This window comes from Botryllus schlosseri, chromosome 1, assembly GCF_051294905.1.
Source record: "Botryllus schlosseri isolate E-star chromosome 1, Bs_hap1, whole genome shotgun sequence".
NCBI lineage: Eukaryota > Metazoa > Chordata > Ascidiacea > Stolidobranchia > Styelidae > Botryllus > Botryllus schlosseri.
Window position 1 is genome coordinate 4,836,048 of NC_137236.1, and position 19,763 is coordinate 4,855,810.

The window sequence follows — 19,763 nt, forward strand, 5'->3', positions numbered from 1 at the left end:
GGGGGCTGGTCGCAATGATTTGAGTGCTCGGATCTGAATCGAGTAATTTATCAAATGATTCGAGTCAAGTGGTAGGATACAGTTTTGCATAAGGTACTGAAATGATACGCTCCTTGCCAGAAGAGTCAAAATGATCAATGAACCTAGCTAAACCTACCTGAGAGGTAATTTCCCAATGAGAATTATGGTTTCGAAAGGATTTCTCACTGTGGAAGGATGTAAATCTCGATTGATCGTATCTTAGCATACGAAACATGCAGTACAAAGCTACTGACGTTACTGGAAATGACATATCTGTAAAGTCGTGATCAAGCCACAGCATCGTCAAAAAGTGCAATGAAATAGGTGTGGTCCAAGAAGCTGCAAAACTGGCATTGCATTCTTTGTGGTCACATTAAAGGTACATATTCTAGATTGACTACTAGACTTCAAGTAAGAACTTGAGTATCATCTATAACAGCGGTTCTCAACCGGGGGTCGGCTAAGCATTTTCAGGGGGTCCGCGAAGCCTCAAAATAATTGATAACCCAATTTTGTTTTAAATTCAGAAAATTACGAGGCAGTTTGGGTTCATTATACTAGTAAAACTACAGAGCTCACATTAACAGAATGGCCATCTGAGATTAAATATCCTACCCTGTGCAGACTCATTTCAATTGCCAATAGCCTACTGATACAAAAATTCTGCTGTTTAGAAATGTTTTGTTAGGAATTGTGAAAAAAAGTTTGATGAGTAGGCTGAAGTCAATCACGAGACTTCGAAATGTTTACAAAAATCATTTTTCCATGATAACTTCGAGATAAGCTGCTAGAATGCTAGATAGAAAGGACCAGGCTTGACGGTATATATTCATTAAAACATTTGTTTGTCAATTTTGGTACCATATTGGTTGCGATTATACCCATATGCGTCGTCGGAAGCGTTATGTGCTAATATTAAATTCGCCACCACATATGTTTGTGCAAATGGAATTTCGGCACTCGTTCATATCAAATCAAAAGCGCGGATTTTCAAGACCCGACCCCGTACATTTCAAGAAATGCAGTTACGGAATTCGATTTGAAATAATAGAAGTCAACCCGAGTTTTACATGAATAGTTTGATCTTATTTTCAAGAAAAGTCATTTTGTGACTGTTTAACTTCGTGGGGGTCCGCGGGGTCCGTGACGTTCCGAAAGGGGTCCGCGAAGACGAAAAGGTTGAGAACCACTGATCTATAATGACGTAGTAAGAACTCGAGTACCATCTATAATGACGTCATAGGAGTATGAAAGATGTAGAAAGTTTAAGTATGTTACCGCAAACAATATAATGCCAGTTGCACATCACAATCAAGATAATTTTGTATTTTTTTGACCACACCTATTTTATTACGCTTTGTGACAATACTGTGGGTTGATCACCACTCACAGATATGTCACCGATGCTTACAGCCTTCTATAGTGGGAATTATATTCAAATCACTCGGGTTCTTCATTTCACCAAGACCTACATAGGACATGTCTATTATCAAATAGGCAGCATTACATGTAATTTTTGATTAGACAGGTTCACCGATATGCTAAATTAATCGTCAAATTTGACCAGCTCGCTAGCTGAAATAGGTTGAAAATCTCTGATTGAGATGTGCCCGACAAATGATATTGTTGATTTCATTCGGGCAATCCAATTAGCTTTGATTTTTGTTGCTAGTCGCTGATGGAACTTCACAAAAGTCGGTAAGTTATCACAGAAGCAGAGACTCGTTATGACATGCATCAAATTCTGCTTGGAGTCGTTTATCTTCACAAAGGTAAGATCATTCACACGGATATAAAGGTGAAATTTGGTTGAAGTCATACCGTTTGCACAAACTATTGAATTTATTGAAATGTGCTACTGGTACTAGAACTAGACTTGGTCACTTTCCAGAATTTTCAACTAGTGCTAGAACTAACGACAATTAAGAATCCACAACAGACTACTTAACTAACATATGAATTACTGAATTGTAATGAACTGAGAAATAAGAACATCACACAACAAAAAAAAAGGTATCACGATTTACACGGAACGTGTTTCCTAGCTGTCCGACAACTAAACTTTTCAAATCCGCATTTACAACTACTAAAAAAGCAGTCTTTTGATGGCCTCCAACTAACTAGATTGGTAATTTGTACAAGTCTTGTGTAACTAAATGCGGAATTTGTATTGACAGTTGAAGAATCTCTTCCTGAGCAACAACATGAAGATTGGAGATTTGGCCTAGCTACCGAGGTCGACTTTGACATCCAAAGAAAGGACACGTTCTGCGGCACATCCAACAATATTGCCCCGGAAGTTTTACGGAAGTAAGGACACAGTTTCGAAGTGGACACCCGGTCGATGGGTTGTGTTATGTGAGTATGATGCAATATTGGGGTTTCAAGGTTCTTTGGTGTGGACATGGAAAATATCCCGCACCCGAGTAATTCGATTCTGAATCGAGTCGAGTATTTGAGTAGCATTCATGACAGCGTTAACAACATTATGAATGAAGTACAAAATTCAAATTTGTACCTTTTATGCGGCCACAAAGGATATAGCGTCAGTTCTACATCATAGGAAAGATAATTTTGTGTTTTTGCGGCCGTGCCTAATCCATTGCACTTTGTGACAATGCTGCGAGTTGATGAGCGTGAATTCATCTCGAAACTCTAATTCTCGTTGATAAGTTAACTCTACTGTCAAGGAGCGTATCATCTCAGTACTTGAAAAAATGATCTCTCGCTACCCAGCTCGAACTATCAGAATTGATACTCAATTCACATTCGAGCACTTCAATCATTGTGCCAAACCCTATTGGAAATTTCTGATATTAAGAGTCACCTGCCCAACAAACATTTCTCTTGGTAACTCGATGCATGCTTTGCTTTAGTATACATTGTTGGCCGCTAATTTACCGTTTGAGGGCCAGAATGGACTCAAGTCAAATTGTGTAAACGGCATGTGACTTGTGACTCGAAGATAGTTACTTGACTTGACTCGAGTCACGATATGATGATAATGACTTCATATGACTTGTGACTAGAAAATAGTAACTTGACTTGACTCGAGTCAAAATATGCAATGACTTGATATGACTTGTGACTCAAAATAGTAACTTGACTTGACTTGAGTCAAAATATGCAATGACTCGATATGACTTGTGACTAGAAAATAGTAACTGGACTTGACTCGAGTCAAAATATGCAATGACTCGATATGACTTGTGAGTAAAAAATAATAACTTGACTTGACTCGAGTCAAGATATGCAATGACTCGATATGACTTGTGACTAGTAAATAGTAACTTGACTTTACTCAGTCAGAATACTTCTGAATATAAAATAGTAACTTGACTTGACTCTAGTCAAGATATACAATGACTTGTGACTAGTAAATAGTAACTTGACTTGACTCTAGTCAAGATTGGGAAAGACTTGAGATGACTTGTAACTTGAAGTCGACTTGATCCCAACACAGAATGTTATCTATTTACCCATCTTAACGACCTGCCGCTAAGCAAGTTGTGTCCACAGCCAGTTTTTGCAAGGCGACATACCTCAACAACTACCGACCATCTGCTTGACTATCACCATCACATTATCACAACACATCAACTCGAGACAACGTTCAATGGTGAGGTTTTCATAATTCTACGACAAGGTTGTGATAAATTGCGGAGCGGGCAGACTTGAACAACTATAGATCATTTTCAGCTACCATCATTTTTCATGTATAATGTGCAAAATTTTACTGATTTTTTGCCTTAAAATAGGGGGATGCGTATTATACATGGTAACAACAAACCTTGAAAAAAATCTCCCTCAATAAAAACTTGAAATCACACCTTTCTTCATGTTTGTTTCCTACGCGCATCACTTTCAGCCATCGCGCCCAGTAATTAGTATTATCAGCGTAACGCGCTACCAATTACGGAGAAACGTGTTGCCAATTAACGAGAGTCGTCTGCACAGCACACGATCTCCTGCTGAGTTAGTTTGCCTGCCGTTCGTACGCGAGCGAAATTAGGTCATCGAACACGAGCATTGCTGCACGCGCGCGTGGCAATCCTCGCTAATTCATCGTGTCAACGACAGGCCTTAACAATCGCATATACAACAGGCCATGTGCGCAAGATAATCCCTTCCGTGCTCAGTCGCCTCTCCAACAGTCCTGGTGCGCACGACATAACCGTTGGGCTGAGCAATCGCATTTAATAGGCCTCGTGCGCAAGATGTGTCGCTAGCCTCTGAACTATTGCGTCACCGGCTTTGGCTGCTATCTACTATCGTTTAGAGACAATGCCGTTAATTGTATTATGATTAGCGATGGTTATGTCATGATTGTTGAACAGTGACATCGCAAAACAGAAGGACATCGTGTACTAAAACACAACTATTCATGTAGTGCGAATGCAGGGTGCGTACTATACATGGGTACAGGCTCCCGGAATTTACCCGCCATTTTAAGGGTGCGTATTATACATGGGGGCGCACTATATTCGGAAAATTACGGTATTCAAATTGCATTACAGTTACAATTATAAATACAATTTTTTGTTCAACTTGGACTAGAACTAGAATTACAGCTACACAATAGTTGCCAAATTAGATTAGAATACTAATTATAGCTAGATATATTCAAAATAGTTTGTAATAAAAATCAATGCTACACAGGTTTTTTCAAATTAGATTAAAATTTGATTTAAAGAATTCGCGAAAAGGAAATTGCATCAAGTTCGGTTCATATGAAATCAGAGCCCATTCTCATAAGCCCGAGAATGGCAAATTTCTGCCTGGATTGTTTTACATGATACAGTACTCTCGTAGCAATTTCAGGAAAATCAGAAATTAGATTAGAGTTAAAATGATAGCGTGTAGAAGCATTTCCCAAATTAAAATTGAATTAGATTACAGGCATGTCGCTGTAACTAGTGTAATTAGACAACTAGAATTATTCAATTGTTCAAACCTGATCAGTAAGATTGGGCTAAATCAAGTCTCTGTGTGAATCGATTCGGAGCCTAATACTAAGTGTCGAGTAGACTATTCTAGTATCGGTCCCCGACAAGTAGTAGTTTGCGAATCATATCGAGTCGATATCAGACTTTGAAAGAAGTATCGGTATTGGCCATGAGCGGCGATACAATATCAACTATCTTGATGACGTCACAACTTGGTAGTAGGAAGTTAGACAACTCTAATCTATGACTGTTTGACTTGGGACATTCATATGTCAATTCTAGACTACATACATAGATGGTCGAAGTAGTCAGTAGAGTTTTCACTCAATTACAGGTGGCTTGGCTATGCTAGGTGGCTACTTCACGGCAATATATTGGGTGTTGTTTCAAGCCCTGTGGATGGCATTTTGTGTTTTTTTTTATGTAGACCGGCTGATTACAAAGGATTGAGCTAGATACCAGACCTTTTGAGTGTCTACCTAATATATCTGCTTTTTCTGTGACTTCAAAATCTGATATTGGTCATGCTCTTGTCACGATACATTACAGAGCCTGCCAATCTTGCTAAGCTGTAGGGCTGGGTAAAATCGAGTATCTGGGTGATTTGAATCCGAATGTAATGTTAGATTTCAGTATAGTATTCCAGTACCCCGTACCATGAAGTTAATAACAGTTGTAATAACTTTAAAAGGTGACATAAGTATTGCTTGTGGCCGCAAGGAAAATGCCAGATACACTTCATGCAAAATAATTTCGTATTTTTAAAGCATCACTGTTTTGAAGCTATTGTGCGAGTTGATCTCTAAGAGAAATATTTATGCTGAGATATGACTAACGGCGGTTTCGGGTAACCAATAGCAAAAGAGAAGTATTGAAACTATTTTTCGTTATTAATTTATTACGCTTGTCGCTTAGTGTAGGTGACGATGCCTGATAATCACGCTGTGGATTGGGAAACGTATGGTGTGTGACTTCGAATTTCAAGAATCCTATTAATTCACACTCTAATCAATTATATGAAGTTTTACCAACTCATCACAAAGGTGATGCTATTGTCGACTAGTTGTATCAATTTAATCTTGTTATATTTTACAGGTGCTACTAATACAGAGACACAGACACTTGTTGGTGACAAGCCAGAGCGACCATCATATGCGGTAACAAATCACCAGACTTCCATATGACAGAATTGGATGCTCAGCTTCAGATATTGATCAATAACAATTCAACGAGCAGCTTGCTATCATCTATCAACATGGGTGAGTCTTTGTGTAATCTATGATATTTTTATTTCGGATAGCTCTCTGAAATGTAGGGTATTTCTACGAACCAGAGATTTAATATCTTGAAATCCGAAACTGGTATTGGGTCAAATCAATTCATGAGTGACAACTCTGTAGCAGACTTGGACAACTTGAAAATTTCCACCTTTTCAAAATTACATTAGAATAACAATTGAAGCTCAATATTTTTTTTACATTAGACTAGAATTAGAATGATATCTGCATAGTTTTTTTTTTCAAACTTGGTAAAAATTAGTATTAGAGCTACACAGTTTTTTTTCTTCAAATTAGATTATAATTAGAATTACTGGAATTGCAAAAACTTGGACTTAGAATCAAGTTCATTTCGTATCAAATTGTAGTTCGTTCTTATAGGCATGAAAATGGGAAATCTCGGTGCAAGCTAGACTCGCTTCGCACTATACAGTTCTCCTGTAGTATTTTCAGGAAATCCGGAAATTAGATTACAATGAGAGCATATAAACATTTCACAAATTAGATTATAATTTTCTAGTTATCCAAGTCTGCTCCGATTAAAATATCAGAAATTTCCTGTTACAATCCAGTTTATAAAATGATATTGACGCAAATCTGGCGATAACCAGATATCCGAAATTATTCTGAGCCAGTGCTGATCTTAAAATTCAAAAGGAAATGTTTAAATTCAAAGTTATTGGGAATTCCGTGTCCATGTCGTGTTGAGCAGATACATTACAACTCTTGCTGGTGTGTGACTCCACCAAAAAGATGCTCAGCCATGGCTTAATTTGCAATTTCCGTATTTGAAAACTCCCTTTAATTCAACTGATGAGGCACAAGACCCAGCCAATTAGCAAATGGGTGGATTTAACGGATAAAGCAGGATTTGGTCTGGAAATCTTGGTATCATATTTGTACAAACTACAGGATTTTCGAACTAGAACTAGAACTAGAACTTTTCAAAACTCACAACTAGATCTCAAACTGCTCACTTCAACATTTGAAGCTAGAACTTACTTTCCAAAATCTTCATCCACAACACAGATCTAGAAGTAAAACTACTTACTTTTCAAATCTGCAACTGCATTGCTCACTTTACAAAACTTGCAAATAGAACAGGGGTTTTACAACACAGAAGCATTCTGAGAAGAGCGACAGGTCTGTTTGAGAAATTAGGGGTTTGATGAAAGTTTGTCATATTCTTCCCGCAAGACATATATCGACATTGATGAATTGAACGTACATCGAATTATTCACCTGACTCTAATATTGAGACGTAGTGGCAGTTATAGTGTCATAATGTAGCCCTCAAGTCGAAAATGGGAGGAGAGAAGCTCTCTGTTGCCGCAACTAGAACTGGTCACTTTTCTAAACTAGCAGCTATAACTGGAACTACTCGCTTTTCAATACTCGCAGCTACAACTAGAGCTAGTCTCTCTTTAAATCTCGCAATAACAACTAGAAAGCCAAAACTCAGAAATGCAGCAGTAAGGTGATCGTTACCTAACTGCTAGTTTGTACAATTCTGCTTGGATTTGTGATCCAAAATATACAATATTTTATCAATTTTGATGGATTCACTTCCTATTTCAGGCTACTAACGATGTGACAACAGCGACGGAGTATTTTACAACGATAGCACGTGAATACTTCTGTACGCCAACAACGAGTAATTGCAGTACATTGACAGAGACATGACACAATCATACTACACACTCCAACAATACCCGATAGGGTGGAGTGAAAATGACTTTTTTTTTTCAAATCTAAAAACGGGCTTCCTCAATCCTGACAAATGACCTAAAACTTCAATAAAAAGTGACTTCAGGGTATTACCCCCATTTTCCAGCCGGCAACCCCCCAATTTCTGCGCGTGGGGGGGGGGGGGGGGTAAAATGGCCCATCTCGGCAACCGCTGGTCGTAGAGTCATGATATATAGCTCAAAATCTGCGGAAGCATCATGTTTCTATCTGTCTTAAGAAGAAAGTTTTCTCTATTGTGAACACGAAATGAGTTATAGCCAAAAAAACAATATATACACACATTTTTGTTGAAATTCAGCATTTATTCTGACGAATTGTGATCCGTCATCATTTTTTTGGAAAGAAAAGTAATATACTGACTCGTGGTATGCCTTTGCTTCCAAGTTCAACTTTGGGATATGCAAAGGCATATCACGAGTTGGTTGATATTGAACCTTATCAACAACTTCCTCCAGCGATTGAGCACTTAACTGATGAAGACTTAAAAGAATGCCGCGAGAAGCCTCTGATTTTGTTTCATCCATGCCACAATCAAACAGTGGAATGACATGTAAAGCTCGTAACAGAAGCATCAGCACAAGTTTCGGCATTTGAAAGACGAGAGAGATGGCCTCATTCGGCAAAAAATTAAGTCTCGTAAACTGATGAAAAAATTCGACACAAAAATGCATTTTCGATAAGTCGTTAAAGGTGAGTTTTTCATTACGATGTTTTGAACCGATTTTAAAAGGTCTGTGTTGTGAATATATTTGTATCATGAGCCCAATATTCGGTATTGTCAGTGTATTACTTTTCTTTTCAAAAAAACTGATGACGGATCACAATTCGTCAGAATAAATGCTGAATTTCAACAAAAATGTGTGTATATATTGTTTTTTGGCCATAACTCATTTTGTGTTCACAATAGAGAAAACTTTCTTTTTAAGACAGATAGAAACATGATGCTCCGCAGATATTGAGCTATATATCATGATTCTACGACCAGCGGTTGCCGAGATTGGCCATTTAACCCCCCCACGCGCCGAAATTGGGGTGTTGCCGGCTGGAAAATGGGGGTAATACCCTGAAGTCACTTTTTACTGAAGTTTTAGGTCATTTGTCAGGATTGAGGAAGCCCGTTTTTAGATTTGAAAAAAAAGTCATTTTCACTCCACCCTAATACCCGAGCACCCCAACCGAGAAAGTATCCTTGCTCAAGTATCTCCGCAAGTACATGTCCGAGTAATTGATCAAGGTGAGTCAAATAATCTTGTTGCAATTTTATTGTAAAATAATAAGCGATGTTTCTATACTGATAATCTATAACAATGAGAGGTGGTCAGTAAAGAAGTATTTCCACTTGGTCGGTGTACTCAATGACCAGAAACGGTTTTAAGACATGATAAATCTACTTCAAGTAGCAATCAGCGTTGTAGAAGTAGAAGTAACAACTTGAATTTCTATGTAATTTCTATCTAATTCAAGTAGCAGTTAGCGTTGCTACCAGGTTTTAATGACTTGAGTCTAGGACGGCAAAGACAGCCATTTCACTGTAACTTCGAAGGATAGTAAAGTCGCCACATGATTTGTATTTCGTCTATCAGTCCTGATACTTGGACAATAAGCCCAGAAACTGTTAGACTGAGGACAACTGCGATATTATGACTGCGAGCCATTCTGTCACTTGAGCATAGTTGAAAAAGTGAGTTGCAGCTGATTGAACTCAAAACTGAATATGAGCATAATTACTCGGACCCGACCCTCTACTCACTGCCTTGGACTCGGGCTTGACTCGGTGGTGAATTGAAAATGACTCGACTCACTCGAATCAAAACTATAAAAGTAAGATTGACTTGTGACTCAGAACCTTGTCGCTTGGTTACAACCCTGGTTGCTACTCAAGTAGAAGTAGGTATTTGAAAGTATGTAGAATGTAGATTTACTAAGCCTAGTTTGGCAAACAAAACCGGAATGGTTCAAAATGATGAGCACTTGGGACAGTGGTGCAAGTGGCAAATCCAACTTCGTTACGGAGCGGCGAATACTAGGGTTGTTCAAAACAATCTTTTATCAGGATTTCGGTGAATACACTAATGAAATTGTTGGGTTGCCTAAAAAAAGCTGCTCACCAAATTTGACTCGATTTCAACCGATGGATGTGAACGCACTGGAGTTTGAAAATTTTAAATTTATTATAAAAATATTGAAAAAATTCAGACTTGGCTGGCAACCCAACGAAATTGTTACGTTGTCTAAAAGAACAATGCTCACCCATCTTTGTCACTTCAGGACCACAGAAACCTGATTCTGTGTCCTCTGATGGGAGTCGTGACTTACATCGACCAGCAAGCAACTTCACAACCTACAAATTGGAATTGCTACAAAACACGGTTACAATTAAAGTCTGGGCACTCAATTACAATGAGTAGAGTTCATGTTGGAAAGACTGATGTTTGAAGACTCTACTTCAGGAGATGATTCGTGACATGCTCGCTACAGCGAGCAATCTATTTCTATTCGCAAATTTAATCGATCTAACTTATTCAACTGATTCTCATTTGAGCTTAAAGTGAATAAATGATTTCATAACATGAATTTGTTTGTTGCCATATTTAAATTCTGTAACACGATTGAATTCGCGTAAAATGATTTCGGATTGTTACGTCTATATGTCCAATGCAGCTTTGACAGTAAAGCCTTTCTCTTCTAAAGTGTTAATTGAAGTGTATTGATATCTTGCAACAGGATTTGTGTTTGGCGTTACAGTTTTGAGGTATGCAGCTCTGGTCAAAAGTAGTCTGACCTTGGTACTCGATTTGAAGCAGAAGTCACGAGGTAAATCTTCACTGAATCGTGGGTATAACTAGCTACAGATCAACTACAAGTAGATAATAAAATACCTGATAAGTAGTCTAGTAAATAGCCTACTGTAGTTTAAAAAAAATTATTTGGTTCAAGTGACGAGCAGCCCGTTACTAGCAGTTCATTATCTGCAGCCGCTATTTTCGAAATCGCAAGATGGATCTTCGTAACTCACGCAAAAAGACTACTTACATTACGAATAGTTACAATATTTGAGTTTGAATCTGACCCTGATACTGGGTGTTTCGGCCATTTGTCATGACAATATCACTCGTAAAAGTGATGCAGACGTACCGTAAGACTACGTTCTACATTTAAAAATACAAAGTGTGGCAAGTAAGTAGCCACTTGAGTAAGCCTGATTGAGAACGCCGCAAAAGTAGAAGTACTATTGTTACTGACCAACTTTGAAGAATTAGCGGTGGGTGTTGGTTAAAGATTGACGAAATCTAATTTGTTATGATAAGTTCTCAATCACGGCGCTTGTGTTGGACCTAGTGGCATATTTCTAATATATTCTGTACTTTTGAAGTTCTGAGAGAAATTAATTTCGTCGACCTATGGGATTTCTGCACCAGAACTTACGCCCGAGCTAAGCCACTTTTGGTAATGATGACTCTGAGCTAGCCATAGCTGCAAAAACGTCACACTGCAGAACACTGACGTATTGCGATTCACACGTATAGGCCTACATGTTTTTAATTGTTGTACAACTAAATTTTCTTTCAATACAACCACATCCATTGTGGTAAAACACTCATTAACCTCGAAGACTTTTCGGATGCCTCTTTCCAAGAGATTTAGGCTCACTAAATTTTCACCAAAATATGCAACTGGAACTAGAACTACTCGAAAATAAGTACTAACTAGATTGGTTGTTGTACAAGTCGGCTCTAATTTGGTCGTTAACCCATATTTAACCCCTTTGCGTCCCATACTTCAAGGACATAGTTTGTCCATAGCAATTTACAGCGTAGCTACGCTGTAGATTGCTACGGTTTGTCAGCATTAGTCAAATACAACAGTACCGCGTTAGTTCTTGCCCTGACAGCTTCAGCCAATGTGCAACTGCGGTTGTCTGATTCACATGTATTCGTCGAACTTGAATAAGTTGCATGAGTCTACATCAGGGGCAGGCAACTTCTCCAATCGGCGGGCCGGATAGAGGAAAATTAAATATACTTGGCGGGCCGGATTGCCGAATGGATACATCATTCGCCTATTTATCCAAATATACAATGAATTAAACGTATTTGAAGAGTGTATTTTGACGACAACAATGTCACTTCAAAGCTTATTCTCGCCGACAATGACGAATCCCATGTGGATTTGAGAACAGCATTGTCGTACAGGCGCCGCCATGTCTGCTTCTCTCTGGTCGATCAACACATGGTGCAATCCTTCATTATGATTTCGAGCCGTTCGGTAAGACCAGTACCAAAATTTACCAAGATATCAATTCATCAAAGGTTGATTAGGTGGTGAGTTAGCGTAGTGGTATAATCCACAGCTCCAACACTAACGGCTTATTATGGGTTCGGACCCAACTCCAGATTTACCCACAAAAGTGTTGGAGGTTTGTCTGGGTTCTTCCTCGCCATCTCATTCGTGTAAGCAAGTGGTTCCCAGCCTTTTTTCCATCCACGTACCATTTTGAGGTTTTATGCAGTGCTCGCGTACCACCTACATAAGCTACGCGAGCTGAAGGCGGTCAAGAAACGTTTCCATCGAAAGAAAATAAGGCGCAGTATATGATTTATGTAGTGCAGGAGTGGCCAACCTTTTTGCTATTCACGGCCGCATTTCGAGTATAGTCAATAGCCAATGGCCGCATTCTAAGACTCTTTTTCGTAATGAACAAAGTGGATGCCGAATACCCATTTTGAAGTGTCCATGTCCATTTTCAGTGTGCTCCAGACCAACGTATCTATTCATATCGACTTACGAAACGCACCGAGATCCAGAGGTGGTCAACGTAGTCAAGAAAGCTACTCAAGTACAAGTAGAAATAGCGACGAAAAAATCTACTCAAGTACAAGTAGAAGTACTTCTTTCATAAGCCACCTAAAACTACTTGAAGTAGAAGTCGAATTTCCTGACTTTAAATCTACTCAAGTAAGTAGTTTTGAAAACAGTCTTAATTCGTTCGCATGGACTGTCAAAATAAGCTGCAAATTGAGCTATGCGGAAGGTGCAGCTTGATTCGTACTGATGCATCCCAGGAGGTATCAACCATCGACAGAATAAGCATTTTTTCGCAGCATGGGATGCAAATCATAGTATTGATATGAAAATGCGATACTAACTCGTTGTTTACTAGAAGACCCCATTTTGGCGAATATCATGGTATTGCGCCTTACCCCATATTATAAGGCCCTGAGTTTAGGCGAAGAGCAATACGGAAAAGTTGTATCTTATACGGTTTCAACACTTTGCGCGACTGGTATACGTTAATGGCAAATATTGTGGATCGTGAAATTTATATTGAGTGTAGCTTTATTTTCGGAAAATAGAGGCATTCCTGCATTTGCTGTTCTGCTTCGACATGTATGTTCTGCATACAAAAGAAATGAAAATTATTAGAACTCAATATATGATACTCGGGATTGAAAGTGAAATACAAATACCACTTCTAAAAAGCGGAAAATATATTTCATGTCTTTTGTCCATAAAGCTTCAAAGGTGATCTGCTATAACAGGTGTAACGATAAAAAAGCCGGATTTTCCAGATTAGCAGGACACGCCATGGGCTGCTAGATTACGATATGAGAGGTAATTGCTAGATTGCGAAACGGTAGTTTCAAACGTTGTGGTGAGCCCTAATTACTGTGATGAAATATTCGATACGGGCGACAATGCGGTGTGAGCGGAACCAAGCAATCCGTTACCTAAATTATATTCACTAGTACTTTCGTGAAAACATATTTGTTACTCCATAACTACTGTGTGTGAAGCGGAACAAAATTTCTGGGCTTTTCTTGACTTTTATGAATATTAAATGTTAGTACTACGTGAACACAGCCCCGAAATTGATCAGACTATATTTCGCATTGGGGCATTAAACTACTTCTACTTGACAAACTGAAAATAGCGAAAAGTAAGTAAGTAGATCACAAAATATTATAAAGTGGAAGTAGAGAAAATCAGATCTACTTGAGTAAGTACCAGAAGTAGATGAAAACTACTTGAGTACTTCCAAAAAGTAGAAGTACTTCGTTGCTGACCACCTCCGCCGAAATCACGAGTGGTCAGCTGATGAATAGATTCTTCGACATGGTCGGGCTGAGCGCGAAATTTTCTCACGTTCACTAATGAAATTCATTAATATTCGTAGTTTCACATATTACTATCAAACAGTTATCCTTTCTCGGCCAATGTGATCAAATTCCAAGGCAAATTTATTGGAAGTTGTGTTTTCGAAAATTTAGGGCAATTAACAAATTGTGGACCAATTGTGGACCAATTGTGGACCAATTGTAATAAGTCACTTTGTTGTATGCTGTTATCCCATCAGGATTGGCGGTATATTGGAAATATATCGAAATCACCAAAACGCACCATAGAAAGAAATTTCTTTCGAGAGGAGGACACGATTCCAAGTTGGTATTTCTAAATGGGGCGCATCATTTTTCATTGCTGTTCACATCTGTAATGTTGTGCTCAGGTTGCAAATGAAGCTAATACAGTAAAATCGAAAAATGAAGTCGCGTTGAAGAAAATTTTAAGGTTAATCCAAATCTCGTAAAAATTGGGAGTAAATTTATAAATTGAATTTTCATGTCCAATGCCACCAACACATACTAATTAAAATACGTGTCCACGGCCGCACAAATTTCCTTCTATGGCCGCAGGTTGGCCACCCTTGCTGTAAGGGATCTGTATGGAATTCTTGTGATCAACTATTCTAAAACGGAATTTGGTTACGACGACGACGGTTTAAACAAAATAAAAATCAGCCGCACTCGAACTATAACTCTCTTCGGTCGACTAAAATAAACAGAATCTACTCGCGTACCACCTGGAAGACCTTCGTGTACGACTAGTGGTACGCGTACCACAGGTTGGGAACCACTGGTATAAGCGTAGGGTTACCATATTCTGGAATCGAGAAAGGAAGACACTTTTTCAAATTTTTCAGACTTAGTAGGCTGGAGTCAAATCCGAAAAATTTTCCACGAAATTGTGGTTGGTTGACTAAAAAAAAGTCGACTGTCCGGCTGACTCTAGAAATATAGTTTTTCTTTCAGATTTCCTGTTAGCTGACTAAAGAAACTCAAAAAAGGACGTCACATACGTTCGGACCACGAATTTCCTATTTAGCGTCATTTATGCTGATTTCCCTCAAATTTATCCATCATGTTACCTCTAAAAGCTGTAAAAGAGGACGAATTGCTAGAAAGGACATTTCGCCGTCGTCGTAAGAAATTTTCAAAAACTTGAAAAAGGAGGAGAAATCCTCCAAAAGGAGGACGTATGGGAACCCTACATAAGCAGTGTCTTAAAAAGCCGTGTTACAAGTCGTCGGTTACGGAATCAAAAATAAGAAATATCGGCCTGGCGTAAATGACTATAGGGCTGGGCAAAATCTGAGTGATTCTATTCTGAATCACGTAATATGCTTCGAGTCGAGTGACACTCATTATGACGACATAACAGAATGTAATATGTCAAAATTCAAATATCTATCTTTTATGCGACCACACAAATACAATGCCTGTTATCCATCGCAGTAAGGATACTTTGATACTATATTTCGTATGCTACAATACGGCCAATCAAAGTTTCAAGGCTTCAACAGTTAAAATTAGCATCGGATCGGAACTACAATTTACGTTGATTAATTAACTTTCAGTGACGAGGAGCTTATAATTTCAGTACCCGAAAAAATCGTCTTCAACTACTCGACTCGAATCATTAAAATTAATACTCGAAAATCATTTTGCCCAGCCCTATAAAGACCATTGTAGTCGACAAACACCATAATTACCCTTGAGTAGCTGCTTCGTATATGACGATACTGCAAGTCTTCTCGCTTCGACGAACTTACGCGTAATCTCCACTATCGCACGCTGCGCACACACATATATAATAACAAGTCGCTGAAATTTTACCTGGTTATAGCAAGTAGTGGGCAATCTCGGCAGACTGATGCCGTTGGCCACATCATCATGCAAGACGTTAAACTGTCCGCGGCCGGACAAAATCCCGTCGTGGCCAGATCCCGCGCGCGGGCCGTATGTTGCCCGCCCCTGGTCTACATATACCATGATAGCGAGAGACATGCTTTACCACGTTCAATGTTCAGCAGTCACTAGACGGAGTTAAACAGTGCCCGTCATCAAGTCACATTTTTGCCGACTGGTCGCGTGTGGGGCTGGGCATAATGATTCGAGTGCTCAAATCTGAATTGAGTACTAATTCAACGAGTCGAGTAGTGAGTGAGTAGTCAATGATGGGCAATTTATCAACGAGAATTATGTTTCCGATACGAATTTCCAATGTGAAAGGCAGTAAACCTCGATCGGTCGTATACGAAACCTGTAATACAGAGCCACGCACGTTACGCATTTCTACAAAGTCATGAGCACACCAATATCGCAAAATGCAATGGTATTCGTATGGGTATGGACGAAAAATACCACAAACTATTTAATGGGAGGCAAAACTGATGGATGTTGATTTATGCCACATAAAAGGTACATATTCGAACTTTTCACCATCCATCACACTGCTGTGACGTCTACATGGGTTATACTCCAGTACTCGACTCGAAGTTTACAGAACCACGTTCCGACATTTACATATATTTTGCATACCGTCACATGTTACATCGTTTCCATCGCTTGTTCTTTCCATATTACCCTCAGCTACTTTTAACTCGCTGTACACTGCACAGTACATGTATTTATTAACATGTTCGGGACAAAGGTTTGATTTAAAGAATACATTATTTCATTTCGATGCCTTCCCAATTTTCAAGTCCATGACAACCATCTGGAGTTCCGAAATGATTAATCAACAGAACTGAGCATTTCAATAGGGATGGAATTTGAGGTACTTGTTCAGATAAAATGTTTTTTCGAGAATGATGCAAGCACATTTAAGGATCCCAGCACAAAAAGCCGAATGACACTTTTGATATGCAGATCTTAGTAAATTAATTTTCGAACAACCAAATTTTAATTGTTCACACCAACATAATATGACGCTCTTCATAGTAATTATTTCCTACAAAAATCAGTTTTGTCATCTGGATGCATATCAATATGTTTGAGGTCTGCTTTGCGAGTAAATGATTTTCTACAGAAGTCGCATTCACGATTTGTGGTGCCAACATGCATATCCATTTGGCGCATGAGATCTCACTTACCAGTAAATGTCACATTTCAAAGTTTCGACACCAGCATGTATGTCCACATGATAGTTGAAGCGACTAATCAAGGTGAATGCTTTTCCACATATATCACATTCACGATTTTCGATGTAAGCATGCAAATCCATGTGATGCTTGAGGCTATCCGTCAAAGGAAATGCTTTCTAACAGAATCACATTTTTGATTTCAGCATGCATATTCAACTTTCTCAATGAATGCTTTTCCACGACATACATCACATTCATGATTTTTTATTCCAACATGCTTATCCATATGAAGATTGAGGTAACCTTTCTTGCGGAATGCTTTCCCACATAAATCACATTCATGATTTTTTTATTCCGGCATGCATATACATATGACGCCTGAGGCCTAAGTTCTGAATGAATGCCTTACCACATACATCACATTCATGATTTTTTATTCCAGCGTGCATATCCATATGACGTTTCAGGTCGCACTTCAGCAAAAATGTTTTCCCACATACATCACATTCTTGATTTTTGATTCCAGCATGCGTATCCATATGACGCTTGAGGCTAAATTTCTCTATGAATGCTTTACCACATACAACACATCCATGATTTTTTATTCCAGCATGCATATCCATATGACGCTTGAGGTGATTGTTTTCGGTAAATGCTTTCCCACATACATCACAGTCATGATTTTTGATTCCATCATGCATATTCATATGACGCTTGAGGTGACTCTTCTTGGCAAATGCTTTCCCACATATGGCACATGCATGATTTTTGGTTCCAGCATGCATATCCTTATGACACTTGAGGTCTCCCTTCCAGGTAAATGCTTTCCCACATATGGCACATGCATGATTCCTGATGCCAGCATGCATATCCACATGGCGCTTGAGGTTACCTTTATGAATGAAAGCTTTCCCACATACGTCACATTCATGATTCTTGATTCCATCATGCGTATCCATATGAAGCTTGAGGCTAACTTTCCGAATGAATGCTTTCCCACATAAATCACATTCACGATTTTTTATTCCAGAATGCATATCCATATGAAGCTTGAGGTAACCATTCCGAATGAATGCTTTCCCACATACATCACATTCATGATTTTTGATTCCAGCGTGCAGACCCATATGACGTTTGAGGCCGTGCTTCTGCAAAAATTCTTTCCCACATACATAACATTCATGATTTTTGATTCCAGCATGGCTATCCTTATGACGCTTGAGGTCTCCCTTCCAGGTAAATGCTTTCCCACATATGGCACATGCATGATTTTTGATTCCAGCATGCATATTCATATGAAGCTCAAGGTGACTTTTCTGAATGAATGCTTTCCCACACACTTCACATACAAGATTTTTCATTCCAGCGTGCTTATCCATATGGTGCTTGAGATTACTCTTTCAACTGAATGCTTTCCCACGCATATAATTTTTATTGCTAGCATCAGTAGCATAGATATTCTTATGAAGCTTGAGAAAGTTTTAGTAAATATTTTCAAATTTTTCTGTCAACCCAATAAAATTGTTAGACTGTCACTAGAGAGGAATCAGATGATGCACACCAAATTTGGCTCAATTCCGACCACTAGAAGCGAAGTTATTGCAGAATAAAAATTTGGATTTGATTAAAATAGTATTTACGGTGACTAACCGATAACCATTTATTCATTTATTATAAAATCATGGAATTGAGCATTTTCCACTGCAATAACTTCGCTTCTAGTGGTTGGAATTGATCCAAATTTGATGTGCATCATCTCCACTGACAACTTGACAATTTTATGGGACTGACAGAAAAGTTTTGAATCTTTTATTTTCAATGATAAATTCGAAATTTATACTGCAGTAAAATCGCTTCTACTGGCTTTAAGGCTGTATCAGACGAAGCGATGTCGGCGGAGCGTTAGTGTTTGTTTTATCATCGCTGCCATCGGCCGAATCGCCGCCGATTTTATTTGACAGTGTCAATTAACTCGGCGACATCGCCGGTGATGAGAGAAGTGGGAGATGCGCTCATGCGTATTAATATATAAACCCTAGTCGAGACTTGAATCGTATTACTTCTGCTGAAGCCTTTTCGCAGACGGACCTGCTGGCGAGGCTTGTATGATAAAAATGGGGACTGACTTCCTTGAATTGTTAATTAGTGAAGTGGCGAAACGTCCGTTTATATACGACGCGAGAAAACAGGATCGTTATAACCATAATCAAAAGCCAATACTACCATGGTTCCGAGAAGGTTTCATTCGACAAGACATCGCAGCATGAACACATTCAACAGGCATCATAATACGGTAGTGTACGTACTCTACAGCAGTGCTCTTCAACCTGGGTTTTCGTACACCCTAGGGCAGTGCTCTTCAACCGGGGTTTTCGTACGCCCTAGGGCAGGGCCGGCCAACCCGTGGCCCGCGAGAAGGTTTTGAGTGGCCCGCGCGGTAATTTCCGAAATTGGTAATGTTATAAAAAATGAACTGCACAGATCGTGAACTTGCAAGGCCAACCAAAAATTTGATTAGTCTGGAAGCAACACTTGAGATGTTATGACTAAAATATCAGTTACGACGCA

At 38.9% G+C, this 19,763-nt stretch overlaps 3 protein-coding genes across 5 annotated transcripts in view; 1 reads left to right on the plus strand and 2 right to left on the minus strand.

The window, feature by feature from the left end:
• The window catches only part of LOC145436146 (serine/threonine-protein kinase PLK1-like), a 992,061-nt gene that overhangs the window by 491,396 nt on the left and 480,902 nt on the right, over nt 1-19,763 (minus strand). The gene's annotated exons all lie outside the window — the stretch shown is intronic.
• LOC145440294 (uncharacterized) overlaps nt 1-19,763 on the plus strand; it is a 189,440-nt gene that overhangs the window by 12,013 nt on the left and 157,664 nt on the right. The window lies entirely within an intron of this gene.
• On the minus strand, nt 16,219-18,665 carry LOC145436614 (uncharacterized). The gene has a single exon (XM_080314003.1). The coding sequence runs from the start codon at nt 18,572-18,574 to the stop codon at nt 17,534-17,536; it is 1,041 nt and encodes a 346-aa protein (XP_080170129.1). The 5' UTR covers nt 18,575-18,665; the 3' UTR covers nt 16,219-17,533.

What these genes read in the sequence shown, in the direction of transcription:
- LOC145436614 (XM_080314003.1), bottom strand. Translation starts at nt 18,574, where the DNA reads ATGGATAAGCACGCTGGAATGAAAAATCTTGTATGTGAAGTGTGTGGG.